At 41.7% G+C, this 16,147-nt stretch overlaps 1 protein-coding gene across 2 annotated transcripts; it reads left to right on the forward strand.

The window, feature by feature from the left end:
* The first annotated feature begins 428 nt into the window (after positions 1 to 428).
* TTC5 (tetratricopeptide repeat domain 5) lies at positions 429 to 15,730 on the forward strand. Of its 2 annotated transcripts, none has more exons than XM_087915968.1 (10): positions 429 to 659; positions 1,449 to 1,581; positions 4,560 to 4,771; positions 6,404 to 6,554; positions 7,227 to 7,318; positions 8,290 to 8,346; positions 11,286 to 11,432; positions 11,535 to 11,749; positions 13,143 to 13,290; positions 15,475 to 15,730. In XM_087915968.1, the coding sequence occupies exons 2-10, from the start codon at positions 1,545 to 1,547 to the stop codon at positions 15,592 to 15,594; spliced, it is 1,179 nt and encodes a 392-aa protein (XP_087772094.1). In that variant the 5' UTR covers positions 429 to 659; positions 1,449 to 1,544; the 3' UTR covers positions 15,595 to 15,730. The 2 variants fall into 2 exon arrangements, with proteins under 2 accessions (XP_087772094.1, XP_026576417.1); XM_026720632.2 differs by having other exon boundaries at positions 429 to 506.
* The last annotated feature ends 417 nt before the right edge of the window (positions 15,731 to 16,147 follow it).

Genomic DNA, 16,147 nt, shown 5'->3' on the forward strand with positions numbered 1-16,147 from the left:
TGAATCAATGCCCTCATTAAGCAAATCCATCTTTCTCCATTGAGTTTGCTCGCCAGAAGCCAGCTGGGAAGGTTGCAAAAGGCGACCAGATGACCCTGGGATGTTGCAACCATTGTAAATATACACCGGTTGATCAAATTTTGATCAAATAATCGTGGAGATACTTTGACGCTGATTAAGTATGAGGACCAATTATAAATCACTTTTATTTTCAGTGCTGTTACAACTAGCCGAGGACGGGGTTCGACTAGAAGACCTCCAAGGTCCCTTCCAACTGTTATTCTTATTAAAATAGGTGTGGGGGACCGTAAGCGACAGGGCGAAGGCCTCTTCCTCCCCGCTCCGTCTGAACTGCTTAGATTCCTCCGAGCCTTTAGAGGCCTCTACCTCCCTCCGTGCTTGCAAGCCTGAGAAAGAGGAAGAAAAGCAGGAAAGGGAGGGCGGAGGCCGCAGCGAACATGGCCGAGGATGAAGAAGAGAACTCGCAAGCCCGGCAACGTCTGCAGGTATAACGACGAGCAAAAGAAGCTATTCTTCCCTTCTGCATTTTAAAAGCCACGATTAAAATAATCCTAATAATAGTAAGAAAATTCCCGCGTCTCTGTTCTGGGGAAGGGACGGAGCAAAGCTCCAGAGCTTTCCCGGATTTATGCAGGCAGGTAAAAGTAACCGAAGGCTCGCAGGACCCGCAAAGCTAAGCGGCGTTTTAAGAAGTCTCGGACGAGCAAAAAGCAGGGCAGTTGGCGCCATTTATCCTTTTATCTGGTTTAGTAAATGTAGGCAGTGTGGATGAAGTAGGCAGAGCGGGCGGGTGGTGATTTAAAAGCTGAAATAGATGTAGAAAGGGATTGGCAAGGTGTGTTTGCCCTCCTGCTTTGTTGGAGGTAAGGCTGCCCCTTTCTAGGTTTTGATTCCCAAGATGTCAGAATTATCAGAGAAATCTGCTCTTAATTGTTGTGTCCGGTGTAAGCCATCCTTTCAGACCTGGCGATCTTTGGGATCAAAGATTTCTGGGTTAATCTGTGGCCTATTCCATGAGGAGTTAAATGCTGGTTGGTTTTGTAACCTAAAAATAGTGGTTCTGTGCTGTATAGTTTGAATTAACTTTTCTCCTTTCCCATAAAAAGTTGTGCTCGACTGAGCGATGTACGATAAATGGAGGACTGATTTACCTGATTGTATTTTGAATTTTCATGTTTATTTATCTGTTACTAAGTCAACATAGCGATAGGCATGTTATTGGTGGTGCTGCCAGGTTTGCACAGAATGGATGCAATAAATTTCAAATTGGGCAATTACATTTTAGCTTAGAGACTGATAAATGCTTAGTTTATGGTGTGCAACCTGGGTTTGCCAGTTTGGCGATCGCATCACAAACGTCAGTGAATTTTGTACCAGCAAGACATCCCTATTGGGAGATCTGATAGTATTTATCCATTTATGAATAGGAATTGGTTGACCACCTGTATCATTTCCGAGATCATTATTTTGAGAATCACAGTGTGGAAGATGCTGGGAAAAAACAACAGGATGTTCAGGAAGAGATGGAGAAGACTCTTCAAAAAATGGAAGCCATAGATGGTAATTCACACATAACTTGCATTTCCGTATCTTCATCTTAAGGCATCTGTTTTGTTTCATTACTAGATCCCTCAAATATACTACTCATAATGTCCATGTATGACTTCTCTTAGCCTTTTAGCAATCAAAACAAGCTTGTAGTCTTGACAATGGATCATTCATGCATACAGATAACAGATAATCAGAATTGGAAGGGACCTTGTAGGTCATCTAGTCCAACTCCCCGCCCAAGGGGGAGACCCTACACCATTTCTGACAGATGGCAGTCCAATCTCTTCTTGAAAGTCTCAAGTGATGGCACTCCCACAACTTCCGAAGGCAAGGTGTTCCATTGGTTGATTGTTCTCACTGTCAGAAAGTTTCTCCTTATTTCCAGGTTAAATCTCTCCTTGTTTAGTTTCCATCCATTATTCCTTGTCTGGCCTAAGGCGCTTTAGAAAATAGCTTGACCCTTTCCTCTCTGTGGCAACCCCTCAGATATTCTGCTATCATGTCTCCCCATACTGATCTGTCCCAGTACTTATTATGGATGCATTCATAGAATTGAAAATGTTTGAGTCTAGTACCTTGATAGAAGGTAGGAAGTTGTAAGAACAGAGCAGGCAGAGCTGGAGCAGGAGTTAAATGCACCATCAGTTTAGAATCTTTGCATTGTCTCAAGAGATCCAAGTCCAGCCTTGCTTGAATTCTACTAACTCTTATCTAGTGCCAATTTGGTGCTAACTGTTAGTTGACCAGATCCTTGTGTATAAGCTTCAATAAATCATTTATGCACCTGCCTACATGAATGGTCCCAATTCTTTACACTTGACACATGTAGATCTGACAAATAATGATAGTATAATCCTTTCCCCCCAAACATCCAATCCCAGATACCAAAATTTTGTTCATTTCATTTTTGATATTGTATTCTTCATTACCTGGCTACCAAAAGTCTTTGTTGTTTGTTTATTTTAAATGTACATTTAAAAAATGTGTGTGGTCACCCATCTTAAAAGAATTCTGGGCTCTTACAATGACAGTAAAATGACAAAAAGCATAACAACCATAGAAGAAAAAAATAAACTAAGAGCCATGGTGGCGCAGTGGTCAGAATGAAGTACTGCAGGACTAACTCACTGCTCACTCCAGGAGTTCGATTCTGAGCGGCTCAAGGTTTACTCAGTCTTCCATCCTGAAGTTGGTAAAATGAGGACCCAGATTGTTGGGGGCAGTATGTTGACTCTGTAAAACTATTTAGAGAGGGCTGTAAAGCACTGTGAAGTGATATATAAGTCTAAATGCTATCGCTAACTCTGTCCACTGCCAGGAGTTTGATCCTGCCCAGTTTAAGGTTGACTCAGCCTTCCATCCTTCCGAGGTTGGTAAAATGAGGACCCAGATTGTTGGGGGTAGTATGCTGACTGTAAAACTACTTAGAGAGGGCTGTAAAGCACTATGAAGTGGTATATAAATCTAAGTGCTATTGCTAAAACCTGGTGCTTCAATCAATCTTCCAGGGTGCCCCAACAATTCACCCCTCTATCCTAGTCCCTGGGTAAAAATCCAAGTTTTAATGGCCTTCTGGAAGGTTAAGAAAGTGGGGGCCTGTCCGATTGTAGGAGGCAGGATATTCCATGGAGACAGCCATAAAAATGGCAAGCTTCCCAGGTTCCCTTGATGGCAAAATGAGGCCTGAAACTTGCTTATCCTATCCAATCTAGTGAGCGAGGTAAATACCTTCGGGGAAAGGCTGACTCACAAAATAGCCTGGTCCCATGTCATGTAGCGCTTTAAAGCACTTTGAATTGTACCTGAAAGGCACCTGGAAGCCAGTGCAACTCACAAAACAGGGTTGTAATGTGGGCCAATTCCAACACTGTGTGCAGCTTCGTTCTGGGTCAGTTGTAACTTCTGAGTGGTTTTCAAGGGCAGCCCCACATACATTGTATGTAGCTAGTCTAGATCCTATTTCCCATAATGAGCCATCAGATGCTTCTGGGAAACAGTCAACAAACAAAGAAACAAACAAAGAAACACACACACACACACTGCATTTAGAAAGTATTCAGACCTCCTCACTTTCTTTATGCTGAAGACTGATTAGACAGTTGTTGAAATTCATTTTTTTCTTATTAGTACCTTGAAAGAAAAAGTGAAAACAGAATTTTAGAAAGATCTGTAAATTTATTAAAAAGAAAAAAATGGAAATATCATTGGCAGAAGTATTCAGACTTTCATCGGCAGCTTCCCTCAAGCATCAGCAATGGGAAATCCTTCAGGAAATTGCAATTCGTGGTCACGTCATGTCACAGCATGTGATTCATACAATGTAATAATCATAGTGGAACGGATATAACTCTGGTGCAGTTGAATGTCATTTTCCTTAACAGATGTTTCACTGTATGACAGAATTGCAGTCCCGATTGTGTGTTGTTAAATGAGGACTACCTGTATCGGCCTATCGGTTGATAGAATAAAAACTATGAAAGTTTATATCTGGAATTCAGATCAACATAGTTATCTGAAGTATATTGTGTATATCATTTACTAGTTGTATGGTTCTTATATTGAATTATATCAGTGAGAAACATCTGTAATAGTGGATGGAAACTGATCAAGGAGAGATTCAACCTAGAAATAAGGAGAAATTTTCTGACAGAACAATCAACCAATGGAACAGCTTGCCTTCGGAAGTTGTGGGAGTTTCATCACTGGAAGCTTTCAAAAAGAGACTGGACTGCCATGTGCCAGAAATGGTGTAGAGTCTTCTGCTTGGGCTGGGGGGTGGGGGTGGACTAGATGGCCTACCAGGTCCCTTCCAACTCTGTTATTCTGTTAATGTGTAGTTGATCAGAGAAAAAAGACCTGCCAAAAAGAAATGTATGGTACTTACAGCTCAATATTAGGTGGACTTTTTTATTTTTGTTTTTGTTTCTTTTTTTGGACAATAACATATAGATGGAATCTCTTACTTTTATCCCCTCCACTTCTCCTAGGCCTCTCAGAAGGGCAAGCTTACACATTGATGCTTAAAGGAAAAGCTTTGAATGTATCAGCATACTATAACGCCCAGTCTGAAAAATTGCTCTCCAAAGCGGTCAAGCTGGATCCGGAATTGGTGGAAGCGTGGAATCAATTAGGCGAGGTTTACTGGAAAAAGGGTGATGTCTCGGCAGCTCATACCTGCTTCTCTGGAGCGCTTGGCCATGTAAGCTTCCCTTTCAGTTCTCTGCTATCAAAGCGTTCTTTTGTGTGAAGGATTGTTTGGAAACCTCTGGCTTTTCCAATGGCATTTTGTAGATTAAGTAAAATACTTCTCAGAGACCAAAAAAATACAGGAAGTCCTTGGCTTATGATTGTGATGAATCCCCAAACTCCTTTCGCTAAGCAAGACAACGATTAAGTGAGTTTTGCCCTGTTTTTAACACCTTGTTTGCAACAGTTGCTAAGTGAATCACTGCTGTTGTTAAATTAATAGCACAGTTGTTAAGCAAATCCAGCTTCCCCGTTGACTTTGCTGGTCAGAGGGTCGCAAAAGGGGATCATGTGACCCCTGGGACATTGCAACCCTCATAAATAGGAACCAGTTGCCAAGCATCCGAGTTTTGATCATGTGACGATGGGGATATTGCAATGGTTATTAGTATAAGTCACTTTTTTCAGTCCTGTCGTAACTTCAAAGAGGTGGTTGCGCGTCTAAGACTTTCTGTATGCTGCAAACAATAATTTAGGTAAACATGGATAGTAGTTCCTGATTTCAGACCAGAATCGAAACCAGAATTTCCATTGGTAAGCATGGTGGTTGTTAAATGAGTCGCACCAGATTTTATGACTTTTCTTGCCCTGGTTGTTAAGCAAATCACTGAAGCATTAAGTGAATCATGTTAGGTGAATCATGTGACAATTCACCTTTCCCCCATTAACTTGCTTGTTGGAAGCCAGTTGGGAATATCACATATGGCAACCACATGACCCCAGGCTGCTACAACTATAGGTAGTCCTTAGCTTACAAAGTTCATTTAGTCATTTAATGACCCCATAATCCCTGGCGGAGTGGAGTTGGGGCAATTGAATGGAGCTGAGTGTTTACTGGCCAGATGCCTTCCCTGTTGCCAATATGGAGTTTGCAGCAGTCTCTTTGTGCCCAGAGAGAGAAATATCAGCCTCTATCTAGAATCAAACTCACAACCTTCTGATTGTGAGGCGAAAGTTCTACCTCTAGGCCACCACACCACTCACAACAGTTCATTTAGTTCAAAATTACAAGGACATTGGAAAAAAGTGACTTATGACCAATTCCCACACTTACGACCCTTACAGCATCTCCTTGGTCAAGTGATCAGAATTCAAATGCTTGGCTACTGGTTCATATTTGTGATGGTTGGAATGTCCTGGGGTCACAGGATCAACTTTTGCGAACTTCTGACAAGCAAAGTCCATGGGGGAATCCAGATTCACTTAACAACTGTGTGACTAACTGAACAGCTGTAGCAATTCACTTAACAACTGTGGCAAGAAAGGTCGCAAATGGAGGCAAAAACTAATTTAACAATTGCCATGCTTTAGCAAATGTTTCCCTTTGCAATGGAAAGTTGGTGGTAAGTCGAGGGACTACCTGTATTGTAATTACATACCAGTTTGCCAGGTGTTTGAATTTTGATCATGTAGCAGTGCAGTAGTTGTAAATGCGAGGACTGGCCATTTCCCCCCCAATGTTCTGTAATTTCGAACAATTGCTAAATGAATGGTAAATAAAGCACTGCCTGCATTTGGAGCTTATTAAAAGTCTTTGCTTTATACAGGAATCTCATTCTGCAGCCACACTTATTTTTCCTTTCAGTGTAAGAACAAAGTCTCCTTGCAGAACCTCTCCATGGTGTTACGGCAGCTGCACACCACTTCTCCCGATGAACATGCACAAAATGTGATGGACAGCGTGCGGCAAGCCAAACTGGCGGTGCAGATGGATGTGCGCGATGGACGCTCTTGGTGTGAGTTTTACTATGCAATCTATTAGCCTGTCCTGACCCAGACTTCGCGAGTGCCGCTTGTGAGGGGGGAAACTCCTTTTTATTTTAGAAAGGCAGGAATGCACGGCATTCACTGACAATGCCCCAGGTCACACACACCTTTAGGTGTTTCGCAAGCTGTAGCAGTCCCTGCAGGGAGCTTCAATTAGCATTTCAATCCCCACAACCTGGGCCAACCTGGATAGTAGAAAGAAATCCTGGCCAAGGAATCCACCGAAGCCATCTCTTCTGGAGCATGAACGGTTGTTGTGTCTCCCACACTCCTCCTTGTATCCCAGGCAGGGAGAGGCTTGTCATCATGTCTCCTTCATTTCCTGGATAGCTGACCCTCAGTCCTGCATTGCTGTCCTCTCCTCACTTCTTTGCGCATAAGCGCATCTGGAACGGGCCCCAGCTGTTCCTCCCCCTCACTCAGCTCACCCCCCCCTCCAAAAACAGTGAGCAGAGGAGCCCTGCCTTGCATCTGGCCCTAAGTCCTTCTGCTCCTCAGATGGTAAACCAGGCACCCCCTCCATCTCCTCTGACTCCGTGGAACCGGTAGTCAACGAATCACAACATAGCCCAGACAGGGGATAGGGGCAGAAAAGGGAAGAGGATATGCAAGTGGCTAATTTTGTTTTCTTCATTCCACAGATGTGTTGGGCAACGCCTACCTCTCCTTGTTCTTCAGTACAGGACAGAACCCCAAGATCTCCCAGCAAGCACTGAGTGCCTATGCTCAAGCAGTAGGTGCTGGCGGGGGACCCGAGACAAAGTTGTGGTATAGGGAGGAAGGGATGGTTGTACAAGTTAAGCCTCTGTAGTAAAATTATAGATCAGCGATTCCCCCAACCTTTCTGTCTTTGTAGACCAGCAGGGAGGGAAGGGGAATAGTTATGCCCAAATGGTGGGTGAGCACACCGGGTCTTTGAAGTCTTCTAGTCTAACCCCTTGCTTAAGCAGGAGATCCTATACCATTTCTGACAAATAGTTGTCCTGGTTCTCCAACAAATGACAATCAGGCGACCACAGGATATTACAACCATCAAGTGGAGCGGAGTGAATGGAATAGGAATAGAATAGACATAGAGTAGAGTAGACAAAGACATAGACTCAAGTAGAGTAGAATAGACATAGGAGTAGAGTAGACATAGACCTAGACCTAGAATAGAGCAGAATAGACATAGAGTAGAGTAGACATAGACATAGACAGACATAGACATAGACTAGAGTAGAATAGACATAGAGTAGAGTAGAGTAGACATAGAGTAGAGTAGACATAGAGTAGAGTAGAGTAGAATATAGAGTAGAGTAGACAGACATAGACTAGAGAAGAGTAGAGAAGAGTAGAATAGACATGGAGAGTTGGAAGGGACCTTGGAGATCTTCTAGTCCAACCCTCTGCTCAGGCAGCAAGCTCTATACCATTTCAGACAAATGATTGTTCTTTTCTTAAAGTTTCCTCCAGTATTGGAAACATCCACAACTTCTGAAGGCAAGATTAATTCTTCTGTCAGGAAATTTCTCCTTAGTTCTAGGTTGCTTCTCACCTGGATTAGTTTCCATCCATTGCTTGTCCTACTGTCAGGTGCTTTGGAGAATAGGTTGAACCCCCTCTTGTTTTGAGGGAGGAAGAATATTCCTTGCAAATGAATTTGTTCTTTATATCTACCTGGCAGTGCTGATTGTGTGTGCTTTGTTTATTTATTTGTAACAGGAAAAGGTGGACTCCACTGCTTCTTGTAATCCAGATTTGCATCTCAATCGAGCCACGGTAAGGAAATGGAATAGAGAAGGCAACATGAAGTTGGTTAATGTATGATTGATCCATCAAGAAAAGCTTTAGGATCATAGTTGGCGATTCCTAAGTGTAATGTGGCTAAGTTGTTGATTGGAAAACCACTTTCTTATTTTGGAGGGGTGGATCTTTGTTCTGATTGCTCACAATGAGGACATGATACCACCTCCTGATCTGATTTGGACTTGGAAGCTAAGTAGCTTTAGTATTTAAGAGAGTAACAGAGTTGGAAGGGACCTTAGAGGTCTTCTAGTCCAACCCCCTGCACAGGCAGGAAACACAATACTTTTTCAGACAAATGGTTGTCCAACCTCTTCTTAAAAACCTGGGATTTGGATGAAGCACCATCAGCAATTCCCAGGATTGCAGGCAGATAATAAAAAAAATATGGAAAGGACAACATCAAACACAATATAACTCCCAGGATCTCCGTAAATGTCTAGGAAAGTCACTGGAGCAGAAACCCTTGTTGACAGAAAGATGGGGAGCTGACTACAGGCAATCCTTGATCATTCATTGTGTGACCATTTGAAGATGCAACAGCACTGGAAAAAGTGGCTTACAATGGCATTTCACCCTCAGGGCCATTGTAGAATCTTCATGCTCATGTGATCAAAATTCAGACGCTTGGCAACTGACTCATATTTATAACAATTGCAGTGTCCCAGAATTGTGTGATCCCCTTTTGCGACCTTCTGACAAGCAAAGTTAATGGGGAAACCACTTAACAACCGTGTTACTAGCTTAACAACTGCAGTGATTCCCTTAACAACTGTGGCAAGCCTGGCACTCTACAGGCAATCTCATTGCACACATGTTGTACTCAGACAATAAAGGTAATAATAATAAAAAATAATAAGCAATTCTATCAACAGACATACTTAGAACTTAGAATAACTTTATTGTCACTTTAAATGTACACTAATTGGCATACATTAAAATGAAATTTCGTTGCATACAGCTCTCAAAGGGTCTAATATACACTACATAAACATGACACACACACACACATGCATATATCCACATATCCATATATATGATACAGAGAAACAACACGGTCTAATTTGGATGTATATATGTACACGACAAGAAGAATGAATCTTGCGAGTTTATCAGACGGATGGCATAGGGAACAGAGTTGTAATAGAATCAGGTACTCCTGCTGGAAATACTTTGAAACCTCCTCTGAGAGGGGAGCAACAAACAGACCGTTGAGTGGGTGTATGCGGGTCTCTAACAGTATTTCAAGCTCTTAAGCACATAGCGCTTATAAGCAGCATCTTGTATAATGGGAAGCAAGCTTCTTATAATCTTCTCATCTGCCCTTACCATTCTCTGTAGGGACTTTCTATCTGAGGCATTGCTGCCACCAAACCAAACAGTGATGCAATTGGTTAAAACCCTTTCAATCGTGCCTCTGTAAAAAGTGGCCAGGACAGAAGGAAAAATATGTGCTTTCCTCATCTGATGTGGGAAATGCAGATGCTGGTTTGCATGCTTATTAAGGGTGACATGGAGAGACCAATTTAGATTGTTGGTTATCTAAATTCATTATTAAGTTAGTTATATTAGTTATTGTTAGGTGCCTATTGACCTACAACCAGGGGTAGGCTTCAAATTTTTTAGCAAGGGGCTCTCTGTCCTAATGACTGGCTGGGTGGTCATGTGGCTGGGTGGTCATGGCTATGTGATCATGTGATTGGATGGGCATGGCTAGGTGATCATGTGACTGGGTGGGTGTGGCCAACTTGACATTGCTTTTTTGCCCTAATTATCTAAAAAAAGATATATACCAAAAAGTTGTTTATTATTTCATGCATTTAATACTTAAATAAAGGTTGGGTGAAAGCAGGCTTAATAGCAGTGACTGTGAGGGGGATCTTGGAGTCTTAGTGGAGTTTCTGATGAGTTACACCATTCTTATTTGGGAATTAATCCCTTCAGAGGCAGGGCAGGGAGTTTCTAGTGGCTATATTATCTGATATTCTCAATGGTTCTCCCTCACAAGTGCTGAGTGGATTGTTTATCTAGCTTGCAACACTTACGAGGTATGAAATGCTCTTGGCTAAATGCCCAGAAGTTCAATTAAACCTATTAAGAGCTAGGGTTGAAAACAAAGACTCTGGAAGTTATAGTCAGTCAAACTAAGGTCTCACAAGTACAGGTATCCTCAAAAAGTCCCAATTATCCATTGCTAAAGCATATTTGTTGAGTTGAGTTTTCCCCCATTTTATGACCTTTCTTTTCACGGTTGTTAAATGAATCGCTGCAATTGTTAAGCTAGTAATGTGGTCATTCAGCAAATCTGCCTTCCCCGTTGACTTTGCTAGTCAGAAAGTCACAAAAGGGGATCACGTGACCCTGGGTTACTGCAGCCGTCGTAAGTACATGCCAGTTGCCAAGTGTTCGAATTTTGATCACGTGACCATGGGGATGCTGCAGTGGTTGTTATGGTGAAAAACGCCGCAAGTCACTTCCAGTGTTGTCACCCTAACCAACCCTAACTTTGAATCTTTACTAAACGAATGGTTGTAAGTCAAGGATTACATATATATAGTTTTCATTTACGAATTAGGATGCTAGTGGTCTATGGAGATTCTCAGTCATCCAGATAATGGTTGTGCCACAGGTGCTTTTTTCTAAGAGGCAACTGGACTTTCTGGTTTTCCTTTGAAGATGTTTCACTTCTCATCCAAGAAGCTGTTCAGTTCTGACTGGATGGTGGGGAGATGGAAGGATTTATTGCAGACAGCTGGTCATTTGCATCCTGAAAGAAAAAAAAAAACAAGACAAGGCTCAATTGCCTCCTGAAAAAGCACCTTTGGGATTAGGATGCTGAGTTTTTGGATCCTAGAGACAGGCTTCACTTTCACTCCAAATTATCATCCATTGTTTTTTACATGGTTTGTGTGCAGCTTTTTAAGTATGAAGAAAACTACATGGAAGCCCTGGAGGGTTTTTCACGGGCCGCAGCTCTTGACCCAGCTTGGCTGGAACCTCAACTACGGGAGCAGCAACTCATGGATTTTCTTGAGAGACTTAATGGATTCCTGGAAAACAAGGTATTAAGGTTGAAAGACTTGGGGCTCTTTTTGGTCCTCTGTCCATATTAGGTAATGTCACATCTGCCAACAAGTCTTGTTTCTGCTTCTTTCCTCTTCTAGGGCAAGGTGAAAGGCAAGAAGCTGCAAAACATGTTGGGAAGTCTGCGAAGCTCCCACCTGGGCCCGTGTGGTGACGGACATTATCAAGGGCCTTCAGGTCAGAAGATAGAACTACAGAGACGATCCCTCAGTGCCTTGCAGCCTGGTGTTAACACGGGTACTGTGATCTTGGGGAAGGTGTTGTTCAGCCTGACTACTGAGGAAAAAGTGCCTTTGTGAGTATAGAATTGTGTTCTGAACCTTGTTTGCCTTGATACCATCAGTGTCTGGTGTTGGCTTTCACAGCCTGTGTTTATTGGGCAGGGTTGAACTTTGGGGTTTAATGGCCTTGGTCTAGAGCAGGGGTATCAAAGCTCGCATCGTCATGGCATCATCACGTAACGTATTTGAACTTCCCCCTTAGCTAAACCACATGTAGGCATGGCCAGTGTGTGATGCATCTGATCCACAGGCCTGGTCTAGAGCAAAAATGAGCAACTGTGGCCACTTTACAATATGTGGACTTCAACTCCCAGAATTCCTGAGCCAACATTGACCTGTGGACTTCTAACTCCCGGAATTCCCGAGCCAGTCATGATGGCTCAAGAATTCTGGGAGTTGAAGTCCACAGGTCATAAAGTTGCCATAATTGCTCACTAGGAATCATGGCTGGCATCTAAAGGAGGCGATGTTACACAGACCCTAGACAAAGACCACTTTCCTTCTGAAGATGGCAGCCACAGCTTCTAGCAATTCAGAATATTTTAAAGATTAATATACAAGTTGAGCCCAGAATTGTTGTTTTTTCTTTTGGGATTGATGAGCAGACAGTTGCAAAAAATGTTGTGGGGTTTTATTTTTCTGTATGACAACTGTAGCAAGATTATTGCATAATATATTTGTGTATAGTACAAAAATAGAAAGATTTGGACTATCCTCAATGGAAGGATGGTTGGTGAAGATGATAGATCTTACTGAGATGGCTAAATTGATTTCTATGAGGGGTCCTTAGTTGTTTTCTTGCAGATGTTTCATTACCTATATAAAGTAACATCAGTAATAATAAGGAGTGGGGTTTACTCTCAGTTTATATTCTAATGGTTTGCCAGTGGACTGGTCTTAGAAATTCTTTTGATTTATTGTTAGCTGGTTTGGCAGTTCCTTGATCGGGGAATTGTTTACTCCTTGATTGTTGGTCTGAAGTTAATATTGGCATTAATTTAATGCTCATCTGGATGTTGATTGCTGATCGAGAGGTGTTTTGGTTTTTTGGTTCTTTCTTTTTGGCTTTTTGATTGTCTCTTCTGGATATTGTTTATGTCTACACTTTTATTGATGGCTAATTTGTCAGAGTGCCAGGCTTTAGAAATTCCCTAGAGTTTTTGGACTTGGTTTGGTCTAGGTTGGTCACAATTTTGATCAGAGAAAAGGCAGTATCTATGTTTATTGCTCACTGGAACCCACTGATTGACTTTATGCATAAAATAGACAATTAACTTCAGATTTATGACTCAGTAACCTTTTGAATGCACAGCATACACCCCATATTAGTTCTGTATTGAATACATCTGACTTAAAATGCACAATAATTAATTTATTTCAATTTTTTCACTTTCTGCTCTCCAACAGCACCTTTGGATTGGTGGACTCTATCGAAGGCCCTTGTTTTGCTGTCACTGTTTACAACATGGTCCAAAGCTGGGGTGTCCTAATTGGGGACTCGGTGGCCATCCCTGAACCTCATCTTCGACACCATCACATCCAACACCAGAACAAAGTGAGTCGATTCCCAATTCACCTTTTGTCTGTTCTATGTCATGCTGGGAATAATGTTCAAACTTAATCGGAGCCTTCCACAAATAATCCAAAACTTACAATGGGCAACATGGAATTACAGACTGTCCTCAATTTATGCCGACAATTAGGGCCAGAATTTCTGATGCTAAGCCAGGCAGTTGTTATATGAGCTGTGCCTGATTTTACGACAGGTTTTTTTGTACCATAGTCATTAAATGAATAACTACAGTTAAGTGAATCATATATCTGTTTAGTGAATCCAGGTTGCTCCATTGACTTTACTTGTCGGAAGCTAGCTGGGGAGATTGCAAATGGTGAGCACATGATCCTGGGATCTTGCAGCTGTACTAAAAATGCACACTGGCTGCCAAAGCACCTGAATTTTGATCACGTGACCATGGGGGGATGTTGTAAAGATTCTAAATGCAAGGACTGGTCACTAGTCATTTTTTCCCCCAGTGCCATTGTAACTTTGAATAGTCACTAAATGAAGGGTTGTAAGTTTGAGGAATACTTGTATTTCAATCTAAAAGTATTAGAAATATTCACTTGAAAATGGAGACAGAAAGACCAAGGTACGTGAGCTTTCATTTTCTTCATCACTTTGTATCAGTAAGTTTTTCTGATGATTCTCTTGTCTGTTACTTGGGGAGAAAAATGTTTCAAGGGGAAGTATTATCTTTGTAAGCCAACTAGGATTGTTCCCTTGTCATTGTTTGCTTTATTGTTTATAACTAGTAAATTCGATTTACAACAGTTCATTTAATAGCCGTCCAAAGTTACAACGGCACTGAAAAAAATGACTTATAACTGTTTTTCAAACTTACAACCGTTGCAGCATTCCCACAATCACGTGATCAAAATTCAAAGTCTTGGCAATTGATTCATACAAGGCTGCGATGTCCTGGGGTCATGTGATCACCTTCTGCAATCTTCTCACAGAATAACATAACAGAATAACAGAGAGGGGTCCTTGGTGCTCTCTGAGCTTGCTTGTTTTCTTGCAAATGGTTCATTACCCTAACTAGTAAAATCATCAGCGCTATTGAGCACTGATGATGTTATCTAGTTAGGGTAATGAAACGTCTGCAAGAAAACAAGCAAGCTCAGAGCACTAAGGATCCCTCATTTCAACCTTGAGCTACAAATATTCTCCTTTATTGGTACAAAATAATAGAGTTGGAAAGGACATTGGAGGTCTTCTGGTCCAAGTTCCAGTGTTGGAGCATTCACAACTTCTGGAGGCAAATTCTTCCATTATTAATTGTTCTGACTGTCAGGAAATTCTTCCTTAGTTCTAGGTTGCTTCTCTCCTTGATTAGTTTCCATCCATTTCTTCTTGTCCTGCCTTCAGGTGCTTTGGAGAATAAGTTGACCCTTTCTTCTTTGTGGCAACCCCTGAGATATTGCTAGATCTAAGCAAGCAAAGTCAGAGTCACTTAACAACTGGATTACTAATTTAACAACTGCAATGATTCACTGTGCAAGAAAAATTGTAAAATGCGAGTAGGCTGGCTCAACAGAGAGACACTACATATATAATATGTTTGTATACAGCATGTTTATATGTGTACGTATGTATAAACTTTTGAAAGAAAGTTTATATTTTTGATGTGTGCCAATGTGCCCAAGGTAAAAAATGACAATAAAGGTTATTTTATCTTTATCTTATATTTACCCGAGAGTGGTGTGGTGGCTTAGAGGTGAAGCTCTCGCCTTACAATCAGGAGGCTGTGAGTTCGATCCTAGGTAGAGGCAGATATTTTTCTTGGGGCACAATGAGAATTTATCTGCTGAATAAAATTCTGCATTGGCAACAGGAAGGGCATCCAGCCAGTAAACACTCTGCTCCATTCAGTTGCCCACACTCCACCCTGCAAGGGATTATGGGGTCATTAAAAAGAGATAATGATGATGATCATATTTTTATCTATGGAAATGTTGGGTTGAATTTTGGTCGTAAGTTGAGGAGTACTTGTAGTTCTGTTTACAAGCTTTCTTGTTTTTCTACCTTTTATTACTTAAGCTTTCTAGAGTAGAGAGATAGGCAACAAATAAATGTAACAAATAAGTATGATACTTACACTGATGGTTTTTTTAAAAAAAATCTCACATTACCTAAATTTTTTCACTATCATTCATTTTTTTTCTTCCTGCTTTTCAGAGTTTTACTTTTTCTAGCCTCCGCGTAGATACTCCTCTACTTCTTGTGGTGAACGGCAGAGTGCAAAGATCCCAAAACCAGGCCGCTGCGACCATTGCCTACCACGCACAAAGTGAATGAGAAGAGAGAAAGGGCAGGGATGCCCAGATTTTTAGGCTACGTCAGCTCTTTCTCCTCGTACCGTTTTCAGTAATTTAGAGAGGTCGGACTGATTTGTAGAAACACGCTGCTAAAAATAATAAAGGGAACACTTAAAGAACACAATGTAACTCCAAGTCAATCACATTTCTGTGAAATAAAACCATCCACTTAGGTAGCGACACTGATTGACAATCAATTTCACATACTGTTGTGCAAATGGAATAGACAACAGGTGGAAAGAATAGGCAGTTAGTAAGACATCCCCAGTAAAGGAGTGGTTCTGCAGGTGGTGACAACAGACCACTTCTCAGTTCCTATGCTTTCTGGCTGATGGTTTAGTCACTTTTGAATGCTGGTGGTGCTTTCACTCTAGTGGTAGCATGAGACGGAGTCTACAACCCACACAAGTGGCTTAGGTAGTGCAGCTCATCCAGGATAGTACATCAATGCGAGCTGTGGCAAGAAGGCTTGCTGTGTCTGTCAGCATAGTGTCCAGAGCATGGAGGCACTACCAGGAGATACGCCAGTACAT

The sequence above is a fragment of the Pseudonaja textilis genome, chromosome Z (genome assembly GCF_049901715.1).
Source record: "Pseudonaja textilis isolate UNSWEBS1 chromosome Z, rPseTex1.2, whole genome shotgun sequence".
Taxonomy (NCBI): domain Eukaryota; kingdom Metazoa; phylum Chordata; class Lepidosauria; order Squamata; family Elapidae; genus Pseudonaja; species Pseudonaja textilis.

Coding starts and splice junctions, on each gene's coding strand:
- TTC5 (XM_026720632.2), top strand. CDS start 459: ATGGCCGAGGATGAAGAAGAGAACTCGCAAGCCCGGCAACGTCTGCAG. Junction 11,433..11,534: donor ATGGATTCCTGGAAAACAAG/GTATTAAGGTTG, acceptor TTCCTCTTCTAG/GGCAAGGTGAAAGGCAAGAA. Junction 11,750..13,142: donor ACTGAGGAAAAAGTGCCTTT/GTGAGTATAGAA, acceptor GCTCTCCAACAG/CACCTTTGGATTGGTGGACT.